This window comes from Onychostruthus taczanowskii, unplaced genomic scaffold (assembly GCF_017590055.1).
Source record: "Onychostruthus taczanowskii isolate IOZ18803 unplaced genomic scaffold, ASM1759005v1 scaffold12, whole genome shotgun sequence".
Lineage (NCBI taxonomy): Eukaryota > Metazoa > Chordata > Aves > Passeriformes > Passeridae > Onychostruthus > Onychostruthus taczanowskii.
This window is the reverse complement of record NW_024498351.1, coordinates 2,612,920-2,622,288: the sequence shown is the minus strand read 5'-3', so window position 1 is coordinate 2,622,288 and position 9,369 is coordinate 2,612,920. Positions and strand designations below refer to the sequence as shown.

General features: G+C 58.4%; 3 protein-coding genes across 5 annotated transcripts; all 3 read right to left on the bottom strand.

The window, feature by feature from the left end:
* Window positions 1-496: 496 nt before the first annotated feature.
* Window positions 497-2,873, bottom strand: LOC121348452 (sulfotransferase family cytosolic 1B member 1-like). Its single transcript, XM_041427998.1, has 8 exons — window positions 2,810-2,873; window positions 2,155-2,303; window positions 1,705-1,833; window positions 1,519-1,616; window positions 1,214-1,340; window positions 1,042-1,136; window positions 786-966; window positions 497-712 (listed from the first exon to the last, which is right to left on the bottom strand). Exons 2-8 carry the CDS (start codon window positions 2,300-2,302, stop codon window positions 600-602), a joined length of 891 nt encoding a protein of 296 aa, XP_041283932.1. The 5' UTR covers window position 2,303; window positions 2,810-2,873; the 3' UTR covers window positions 497-599.
* Window positions 2,874-3,308: 435 nt separating this feature from the next.
* On the bottom strand, window positions 3,309-6,002 carry LOC121348433 (sulfotransferase family cytosolic 1B member 1-like). Of its 3 annotated transcripts, none has more exons than XM_041427943.1 (8): window positions 5,964-6,002; window positions 4,776-4,927; window positions 4,467-4,595; window positions 4,258-4,355; window positions 4,026-4,152; window positions 3,854-3,948; window positions 3,598-3,778; window positions 3,309-3,524 (listed from the first exon to the last, which is right to left on the bottom strand). In XM_041427943.1, exons 2-8 carry the CDS (start codon window positions 4,921-4,923, stop codon window positions 3,412-3,414), a joined length of 891 nt encoding a protein of 296 aa, XP_041283877.1. In that variant the 5' UTR covers window positions 4,924-4,927; window positions 5,964-6,002; the 3' UTR covers window positions 3,309-3,411. The 3 variants fall into 3 exon arrangements, with proteins under 3 accessions (XP_041283877.1, XP_041283875.1, XP_041283876.1); XM_041427941.1 differs by lacking the exon at window positions 5,964-6,002 and adding an exon at window positions 5,598-5,848 and having other exon boundaries at window positions 4,776-4,924; XM_041427942.1 differs by lacking the exon at window positions 5,964-6,002 and adding an exon at window positions 5,370-5,558 and having other exon boundaries at window positions 4,776-4,924.
* Window positions 6,003-7,305: 1,303 nt separating this feature from the next.
* LOC121348456 (sulfotransferase 1 family member D1-like) lies at window positions 7,306-8,772 on the bottom strand. The gene is made up of 7 exons (XM_041428001.1): window positions 8,628-8,772; window positions 8,428-8,553; window positions 8,226-8,323; window positions 8,002-8,128; window positions 7,805-7,902; window positions 7,544-7,724; window positions 7,306-7,418 (listed from the first exon to the last, which is right to left on the bottom strand). The coding sequence occupies exons 1-7, from the start codon at window positions 8,770-8,772 to the stop codon at window positions 7,306-7,308; spliced, it is 888 nt and encodes a 295-aa protein (XP_041283935.1).
* Between the last annotated feature and the right edge of the window lie 597 nt (window positions 8,773-9,369).

Below are 9,369 nucleotides of genomic sequence, written 5' to 3'. Positions count from 1 at the left end.
CGTCTCACCTAAAGACCTGCTGCTCTGCGCCGGGAGAGTGACGCTGGGATGGTGACACCAGCAGAGTGACAACGGGAGGATGACAGCAGCAGTTTTTAAGGGCAGAGAGGCAGGGCGCTGAGGGCAGTAATGTTTACCAATGCTGTGGCTGCAGGGAGGGAGGAGCGAGTGCAGGGGGAAACCAGCAGCCACTGACCTGCAGGCAAAGCCACAGAGGACATCTCCAGCCCCACGAGTACTGCTCTTCCCCACAGGTCCCAGGCCACATCCCACTGTGTGAGGCTGGGGAGGAACCCAACGTGTTCCCCACATGTAGTTTTGTCAAAACCTTCTGCAATCCCATGAGCTGCTAATGGCAATTCTCCCACCACAGCAGCTGAGGGGAGCACCACACCTGCTTGTCCCCAGCCTAAGAAGAGAACAGCAGCCCCAGGGGCACAGCTGGGTTGGGAGCAGCAGAGGCACAGGACAGTGAGCACCACATGGCAGGATCAAGAAGCACATTTTATTTCTCTCCAGCAGTTCCAAGGGAGAGGAAGGAACAGCAGCAGTGCCACCGCAGCACAGGATGAATTTGGGGGGCATCCAGTGGTGTCCCCTCAGATCTGAGTGCGGAAGCACAGGTCGGTGCCTGACATCTTCTGCGCATAGTCCTGGTCAAAGCGCTCGTTCTGGGCCACGGTGAAGTGGTTCTTCCAGTCTCCAGTGGTGCCTGTGGCCAGGAGAGATGGGGCTCAGCAGGGGCCGGGGCAGACAGTGCTCCAGAAGCCCCCGCAGCCGCTCACCTTTGCGCATGAAGGGCGACACGCTGTGGTCCATGATGTCAGAGGGCACCCTGGTGTAGTTGGTGGCAGGGTTGTCCCGCATGGCCTCGAAGGACGTGTGTTGGGTGATGGTGTCCAGCGCCGCATCCGACAGCTTCTGCCCCAGGAACTGGGCCACCTTGGCAACCTCCCGGCGGAGGTCCTGTGCGACACAGGCCAACACTCACCCCTCCTGCCACCCCCAGAGCCCACAGCACCATCCCCCCTGCCCCATCACCTCCTTCAAGTCCTCGTAGAAGAGGTAGAGAATGGGGTGATCCTTCCTGCACTCCCAGTAGCCCTTGACGTGGTCGTACCAGGAACCATAGGCCACTGCATGGGGAGAGCAGTCAGGAGGTGACAGTCCCTTGCATGGTCCCCTGCATGCACTCTGGGCTGCCCTGTCCCACCTCTGCCAGCCATGAACTCCTCCAGGTATTGGGCCCATGTCCCAGGGTGCGGCAGCAACTTGTTCATCAAATCAAAGTGGTAGTAGGAGACAGCCACGTCCTTGGCGTTGCGTCCCACATAGATCATCTGCAGATGGCCATGGGCATATGAGGGGCAGCCCCAGGACCCCCAACAGGGAGGATGCTCCAGCTCCTAGCACTCCCATGAACACTTAAGGTGCTGGAGGGAGCAGTGGAGATTCCTGTCTCAGGGGAACAGGGCTGCTGCAATTCCCTCCAGGGCAGGGACAACTGTTGGGTGTTACCTTGCAGTGGTTTTCCCAGACGGATTTGGGCAGGATATGTGCTGGCAGGTGAGTCTTCACCACGCGGGGTGAGGCCATGGTGGCCAGTATGTCTGTTCCTGAGGGACCCCAGAGCACTTCCTCAGTGAGCCCTTGGCAAAGACCCTTGGGACTCAGCCCCTGTGGGGTCCCCCTGCACCTCACTACCTGCTGCCATCTTCCCAGGGGCAGAGAACTCCAGCATGGGCACTCTCTTGCTGATAATGTCCCGCTTGCACTTCTCAGGATCTCCGCCTTGCAGGATCATATCCACAATCTCGCTGACCCAGGTGGTGCCTGGGGAAAGGAACCCATAAAGGGGAGCAGCCATGGCAGCATCGGGTTTCTCAGCAGTGATAATCCCTCAGACCTCAACCAGATGCCATCGGGGAAAAGGGAAATCCTACACAACTCTGTCCGGACAGCCCCTAAATGTGCTTCATAACCCCAGGCAGGGGGTCTCAGCAGACCCCAACCAGATGCCATCAGGGAAAAGGGAAATCCTACACAACTCTGTCCAGACAGCCCCTAAATGTGCTGCATACCCCAGGCAGGGGGTATGAACAATACACTTGCCCAGCCAGTACCAGCACATCTGGTTGCCTTGGGGATGCTCACCAGATTTGGGGTAGGTGATCACCATGATGTCCTCAGGGCGGCTCTGGAAACTGTCAACCCGTTCCCAGTTGTGGGCAAAGGCATTGACCATGGGGACGCCGTGCACTGTGAGCCAGGGCTGACGCAGGTAGGTGTCTGAATCGGCCATCCTGCTGGGGACAGGGACATGTGGCAGGGCTGGCTGAGGAGGGGAGGCCCCCCACACCCTCTCAGGGCAGCCACCAGCCAGGGCAGCCTGGTCACCTGGCACTGTGCCTGTTCAGGGAACGGCAGCAATAGCACCAGGGCACAGACCAGAGGTCACTGCGGCCATCTCTGCACCCACTGCTGGGAACAGGGATCCCAACTGCAGGGACAGGAGCACACCCAGAGCCCCAGCAAGGACAGGGGTGCCAGAAGCGTGCCAGCATCACCCAGACCTAGGGGACTAAACCAGCACATCACCTCTTCCCTTGCCTCAGCACCCCTGGAGAGCAGGGAATTGGGTCCCTGGGGATACTACAGGAGACCACAGGTCAGGGGAAGGTGTGGGGCTGTTCATTGCACAGAAACCCAAAATGCCCCAAACCCACCACCCTGGACCCTGCAGCATTTAGCTCTGTGTGACTGATCATGGGCAGAGCACCCACAGGGCACCCCAGGACACCCGTCTCACCTAAAGACCTGCTGCTCTGCGCCGGGAGAGTGACGCCACGACGGTGACTCCAGGAGGGTGACAGCAGAGGACAGGGAGATTCGGGGCCTCCCTTGCAGCGGTAATTGCGGGAAGGAGAAGGAAAGAGGCAGGGCGCTGAGGGCAGTAATGTTTGCCAACCCAGCAGATGTGGGGAGGGAGGAGCGAGTGCAGGGAGAAACCAGCAGCCACTGACCTGCAGGCAGGGTCACAGAGGACACCTCAGCCCCACAGGTCCCAGGCCACATCCCACTGTGTGAGAGGGGGGAGGACACCTCTCACTGCCCACACCCACCCAACATGCTCCCCATACATAGATTTGCCAAAACCTTCTGCAATCCCACGAGCTGCTAATGGCAATTCTCCCACCACAGCAGCTGAGGGTGTCCCCAGCCTAAGAAGAGAACAGCAGCCCCAGGGGCACAGCTGGGTTGGGAGCAGCAGAGGCACAGGACAGTGAGCACCACATGGCAGGATCAAGAAGCACATTTTATTTCTCTCCAGCAGTTCCAAGGGAGAGGAAGGAACAGCAGCAGTGCCACCGCAGCACAGGATGAATTTGGGGGGCATCCAGTGGTGTCCCCTCAGATCTGAGTGCGGAAGCACAGGTCGGTGCCTGACATCTTCTGCGCATAGTCCTGGTCAAAGCGCTCGTTCTGGGCCACGGTGAAGTGGTTCTTCCAGTCTCCAGTGGTGCCTGTGGCCAGGAGAGATGGGGCTCAGCAGGGGCCGGGGCAGACAGTGCTCCAGAAGCCCCCGCAGCCGCTCACCTTTGCGCATGAAGGGCGACACGCTGTGGTCCATGATGTCAGAGGGCACCCTGGTGTAGTTGGTGGCAGGGTTGTCCCGCATGGCCTCGAAGGACGTGTGTTGGGTGATGGTGTCCAGCGCCGCATCCGACAGCTTCTGCCCCAGGAACTGGGCCACCTTGGCAACCTCCCGGCGGAGGTCCTGTGCGACACAGGCCAACACTCACCCCTCCTGCCACCCCCAGAGCCCACAGCACCATCCCCCCTGCCCCATCACCTCCTTCAAGTCCTCGTAGAAGAGGTAGAGAATGGGGTGATCCTTCCTGCACTCCCAGTAGCCCTTGACGTGGTCGTACCAGGAACCATAGGCCACTGCATGGGGAGAGCAGTCAGGAGGTGACAGTCCCTTGCATGGTCCCCTGCATGCACTCTGGGCTGCCCTGTCCCACCTCTGCCAGCCATGAACTCCTCCAGGTATTGGGCCCATGTCCCGGGGTGTGGGTGGAACTTGTTCATCAAATCAAAGTGGTAGTAGGAGACAGCCACGTCCTTGGCGTTGCGTCCCACATAGATCATCTGCAGAAAGTTTAGTGGCATGTGGGGACTTGCAGGGTCCCAAGGGGGCACGGAGCCCCTTATGTCTGCTGGATTCCTCCAAGTATATTCTTTCCAGCCTGTTACCTTGCAGCGGTTTTCCCAGAAGGATTTGGGCAAGATATGAGCTGGAATGTGGGTCTTGATGATGCGAGGGGATGGCATAGCCTCCAACTGCTCTGTGCCTGTAAGGATTTCCCCCTGAATTGATCCCACTGTGGTGCCCTCCCATACAAAACCAAACCTCTCCCCATCCAGCACCCACTGCCACCCAGCACCCTCTGCCACCCCACTACCTGCTGGTAACTTCCCAGGAGCAGCAAACTCCATCATGGGCACCCGGTTCACAATGTCATCCTGCTTGCATTTTTGTGGGTCACCGCCTTTCAGGACCATGTCCACAATCTCACTGACCCAGGTGGTGCCTGGTAGGGAGAGGTTGGGTGTCCAGCTGACGCCATTCCCACTGGAGACCCATCTCAGGCACCAGAGGGTCACCATCTACCAGTGTTGCCTTTTGGCACACTCTCGGTCCCAGCCAAGGCACCTGTAGCATGGGCTCTCTTCCTGGGCCTGGCCCTCCTTTGGTGCCTGGGGATGCTCACCAGATTTGGGGTAGGTGACCACCACGATGTCCTCGGGGTGGCTCTGGAAACTGTCAACCCGTTCCCAGTTGAGAGCGAAGGCACTGACCATGGGGATGCCGTGCACGGTGCGCCAGGGCTGCCGCAGGTAGGTGTCTGAATCGGCCATCCTGCTGGGGACAGGGACACGTGGCAGGGCTGGCTGGCAGTGAGGAGCATCATGGGGCCATTTGCTTCCCTGAGGGCCCCAAAATCCCTGCTGAACCCAGCCATCCTGGCCATAGGAAGGAAACCTTGCCCTGCTTGCTGGCATTGCAGGAGGTGACACCTGTTTTCTGTGGGGATTTTGGGGCCCAGATGGCAGTGCAGGGAGAGTGGAAGGGCACGGCAGCTCTGGGGGCTCAGGTCAGACAGGCAGTGGATAGCTGCCCAAACTGGCAGCGCTCTTCCTGGGCATAAAAACTCGCAGGCATTCCTCCTGGCTGGAGTCGCAGGCTGCTTTCTCTTTGCTTTTTCTTCCCCATCTCCCTGTCGTACGACAGCACGGGGGAAGCCTTGCTTTCAGGGGGCTTGAGTGAGGGCTTGACAGAGACAGGAACGAGGAGCAGAACTCACAGGACTCTCTCCCTAGGAAGCCTTTCCACCCATGACCCAGGATAGAAACGCTAGACACGGCGTCGACAAAACTCCCACGCTGTGATTTTTGTTGAGAGGCTTGGTGTCTCGCTTCCATCTCCCGGGGGCTTGCGGGGACACGGAGCCCCGCACCCACCCCCGCGGGCCCCCCGCCTATGAGGCCGGGGCACCCCGAAAGGACGGCGGCCAAAGCCCCCCGCTACTTGCCTCTTTTCCGGGCGCTCTGGCAGGGAGCAGACAAAGCTTGGCCCGCCGCTTACGGGGCGGGATTTGTTAATTTCCTCCCCCTGCCTGGAAGATGGAGGCGCCGGGGGCACCGCTGGGACAGGAGCCTGGAGCGAGCTGGTCCCGGTGCTGCGGTGGGAGGAGTGCAGGGAAGGGGCGAGCGGGGATGAGGACGGTCCCCAAATGCCTGTGATGGGCTGGCCGTGCTCAGCGCCCGTCGGGACGCACACGGGCAGCGGGAGTGGAAATCACAGCTCCCCCCTCCACCCGCTGAAGTAAACACAGGGAGGAAATCCCAACCCACATCCCGGGACATTGAACATCAGCCTGTCCTGGTCCAAGAGTCACCTGCGTGGACGTCTCCAGCTCCTCACACCGACGTGGGGCTTGCGAATGGGCTGTGGGGTTCAGGCTTTGGTCATACCCCTACTCCACTCAAATACGGGTCCAAAGTTTGCGGAGTTGCAAAGCACAGGTGCTCCTGGGAAAAGTGTTTAATGGTGCCGATGGTGGGGAAATGTTCCTCTTTACCTTAGGTGGGAGGGAGAGGGAAGGGCAGGAGAGATGGCAGCCTGGCAGGGCCAGCAGCTGAGCTGTTGGCAGCCTTGAGAAAAACGTCCCTGATTTATCTCCAGGGCCAAGTTCCTGCTCAGGATTGCCATGGCAGGTGTTCAGGTGTTTTGCTGTCCATGTGCCAGCAAAATTGGTTGCATGTGCAAACAGGGCAGGCAAAGCCAGGAGCTGAGGAAACACATCTTCCAGTGGAAGGCATCTCCACCGGAGATGGCATCATGGCATTTAAATGAATGTGTGAAAATGATTTATTTCTGTGAGGCAGGTCCCCTCATAGCGCTGCTGCTCTTTAGCAGTTGGATCTGGGCTGCATCTCTTTCGGGATAGAACAACCTATGAGCCTGTTTTGCCAAGAAGATGCAGTCTTGTAAACTGAAGAACAAGCCAGAAATGGGGTGTAAATGGGGAACTTGGGGCTCCAAAGCACACCCCTGCCCCCCGTGGGACAGGGATTGGTTTGCTCCAGGTATCCCAGAGCAAGGGCAAGGTGCAGCGAGGTTATAGGTTGAAAGGTGTGTTCTTTATCCAGCAAGGACAGTGATAGTGCTGAGCCCGGCCACATACCAGCAGGGAGCTGTTTCCCTTCACCTTTGTTCCACAGACCATAGGCTGCCAAGCTCCAGCTGGGCCAAGGAGAGCCTGACCACCACCCACTCTGTCAAGAAACTTGCCACAACCCAGAGGCGTGAAGGCTCCTGTGCACGCAAGGGCTGTGGCAGCACTGGACTCGCTGTTACTCTGGGGATTTTCCACTCATCATCAATCTTTGTTCCCTCCAGGCACCTTGGTAGGCTGGGGCAGCCCAAGCTGACAGGGGCCAGTGGTGGTTTCTGGGAAGGTGCCCACTCCTGGTGATGCCTAACCATTGCCAAGTAAAAATCCACTGTGTGCCCACCCTCTCTCCTGATAACCATGAAGGTGTTCCCAGACACTGCCTCGAGTTCAGGGGGTTCAAGCCCCACCCTCGTTTTCCCTGCAAGCAATGATTCAACCTCCATTTATCACAATTTATTGCAGGGGGAAAAGTGAATTAGTGCAAGAATCTCCATCTGGATCCATCCTTCCCATTGGGAAAGCAAGGAGAAGCACAGTCCTCCTGGGAAGGGAGATGAGCCCCTCACACTTCCATCTGGAAGTGGAGGTCAGAGCCTGCCATGAGCTTCTGGTAGTGCTGGTCGAAGCGCTCGTTCTGGGCCACAGTGAAGTGGTTCTTCCAGTCTCCAGTGGTCCCTGGGGGCAAGAAATTAACTGGGGTAAATCCTCACACACATGCCATATTTGCAGCCACAGATGGGGGCTGAAATACAATCCAGGGAAATCCCTCCCAAATCCTCTACCACCAGACGAACCCCCACCTTTCCGGAGGAAGGGGGAGATGCTGTGATCCATCAAGGTTGGGAGCATGGTCTCATAGTTGGCAGCAGGGTTCTTCTTCATCTCCTGGAAGGAGGTGTGGTGTAGGATCCTATCCACTGTTCCCTCTGCCAACTCCTTGCCCAGGAACTGCAAGATCTTCTGTATCTCCTGCCGTGGGTCCTGCAGGGTGATTGACATGAGGAGGCTGCCAAAAAAGCTGGGGGGCAACCAGGGCTCCTTCCCCTACCTCCCACCCTCACCTTCTTCATGTCCTCATAGAAGAGGTAGAGTATCTTCTTCTTCTCCTTCTTCTTCTCCCACCATCCACGCACGTGGTCGTACCAGGATCCGTAGGGCACTGTGGGATATGGTCAAGGGATTAGCTGAAAAGAGGGGTAGCAGGGGATGTCCTTCCCACAGGCAGGGCAGGGTGGGCATCCTGTGGCTCAGCTCACACCTTTGCCAGCCATGAAGTTCTCCATGAACTCAGCCTTTGTGCCAGGGTCTTGGTGAATCTTAGCCATCTGGTGGAAGTAGTAGTAGGAGACCACAACATCCTTGGGGTTGCGGGCCATGTAGATAATCTGGAGAGAGCCAAGGATGTGTTTGGGAGGTACAGAGTGGTGCCTCCTCCCCAGCAGCCCAGATGGGGAGAGAGACAGGGATCACCTGCCATGTTACCTTGCAGTCCTTCTCCCAGAAGGAGGTCGGAATAAGCTGGACTGGGAGATGGGTCTTTACCAGCCGCGGGGATGGGGTCTTCTCCAGCTGCTCAATGCCTGTGGCACAGGGGACTTAGAGGCGTGAGCCCCAGCACCCTCACCCCCATGCTGGCTCTATTCCCTCTCCACCCAAGCCAGGCAGCCAGGCTGGGGAAGCTCACCACTTATTTCCTCGGGGGCCTTCAACTCCAGGAAGGGCACGCGGTTGTAGATGGCATCCCGTCGGCACTTCTCCACATCACCATCATGGTAGATCATGTCCATGATCTCACTCAGCCATGTTGTGCCTGCCGCACAGGGACAGCATTGCAAAGGCTGGTGTCACCCCATCCCCCCTGCACCCTTCCCCAGGACCACTCACCCGATTTGGGGTAGGTGGAGATGAGCAGGTCGTCTGGACGGGCTTGGAAAGCCTTCACCTGTGGCCAGCCCTCAATGAAGCTCTTGTAGAGGGGAATGCCATGGAGGCTTCCCAGCTCCTGCCTGATTTCATCGTCCTGCCCCATGGCTGACAGTGGGTCCACACAGCACTGGCTGTCTTCCCTGCTGGCAGCTGCACAACCTCCGAACTGGCTGGCACCTGTGCCAGGACTGTGCCTAGGGTAGTACTGGATCCTGTGCCTGGACTGTGCCCAGGGCAGTGCCCCATCAGGCGAAGTCCAGCCCAAATCACATGTGGCAGAGGTATTGCCAGTGCCACGGGAGCATGCCCTGATCCCTGGTAGGATACTTCAGTAACGTGGACGCTGACCAAGCACTTAGCCCAGGCCATGAGGGGTTGGGAATGGAGCCCAGCATCACCTCTCCTCCCACCTGTCTGCACTTCTCGCCCAGCTACAGCCCCTGTAATGAGTGCCACGGGGTTGTGGAGGTGCAGAGACAGTTCTGCCATCCAGGGCCCCTGCTGCAGCCATACCTCTCAGGATTCCATGTGCTCTACTGCCCAGGAGCCCTGGCACCTCCACCCTCCTGCCCTCTCTGCCCTCCTGAGTGCTCCTTTGAAACCTGTTGTAGGAAAGGGATGAAATAACTGATCTGCTCCATCCTGGATGATCTGATCCAGCTGGTTTACAGTACAGGAACACACCGTGATGGAGGAGGTG

Excerpts from the sequence above, each read along its gene's own strand:
- LOC121348456 (XM_041428001.1), bottom strand. The coding sequence starts at position 8,772 with ATGGGGCAGGACGATGAAATCAGGCAGGAGCTGGGAAGCCTCCATGGC. Across the intron at positions 8,554-8,627 it reads CTCCACCTACCCCAAATCGG|GCACAACATGGCTGAGTGAG; the intron begins GTGAGTGGTCCT and ends CCTGTGCGGCAG. Across the intron at positions 7,419-7,543 it reads CTCCCCCTTCCTCCGGAAAG|GGACCACTGGAGACTGGAAG; the intron begins GTGGGGGTTCGT and ends TCTTGCCCCCAG.
- LOC121348452 (XM_041427998.1), bottom strand. The coding sequence starts at position 2,302 with ATGGCCGATTCAGACACCTACCTGCGTCAGCCCTGGCTCACAGTGCAC. Across the intron at positions 1,834-2,154 it reads GATCACCTACCCCAAATCTG|GCACCACCTGGGTCAGCGAG; the intron begins GTGAGCATCCCC and ends TCCTTTCCCCAG. Across the intron at positions 1,137-1,213 it reads GGAGTTCATGGCTGGCAGAG|TGGCCTATGGTTCCTGGTAC; the intron begins GTGGGACAGGGC and ends CTCCCCATGCAG.
- LOC121348433 (XM_041427943.1), bottom strand. The coding sequence starts at position 4,923 with ATGGCCGATTCAGACACCTACCTGCGGCAGCCCTGGCGCACCGTGCAC. Across the intron at positions 4,596-4,775 it reads GGTCACCTACCCCAAATCTG|GCACCACCTGGGTCAGTGAG; the intron begins GTGAGCATCCCC and ends TCTCCCTACCAG. Across the intron at positions 3,779-3,853 it reads TCTACGAGGACTTGAAGGAG|GACCTCCGCCGGGAGGTTGC; the intron begins GTGATGGGGCAG and ends TGTGTCGCACAG.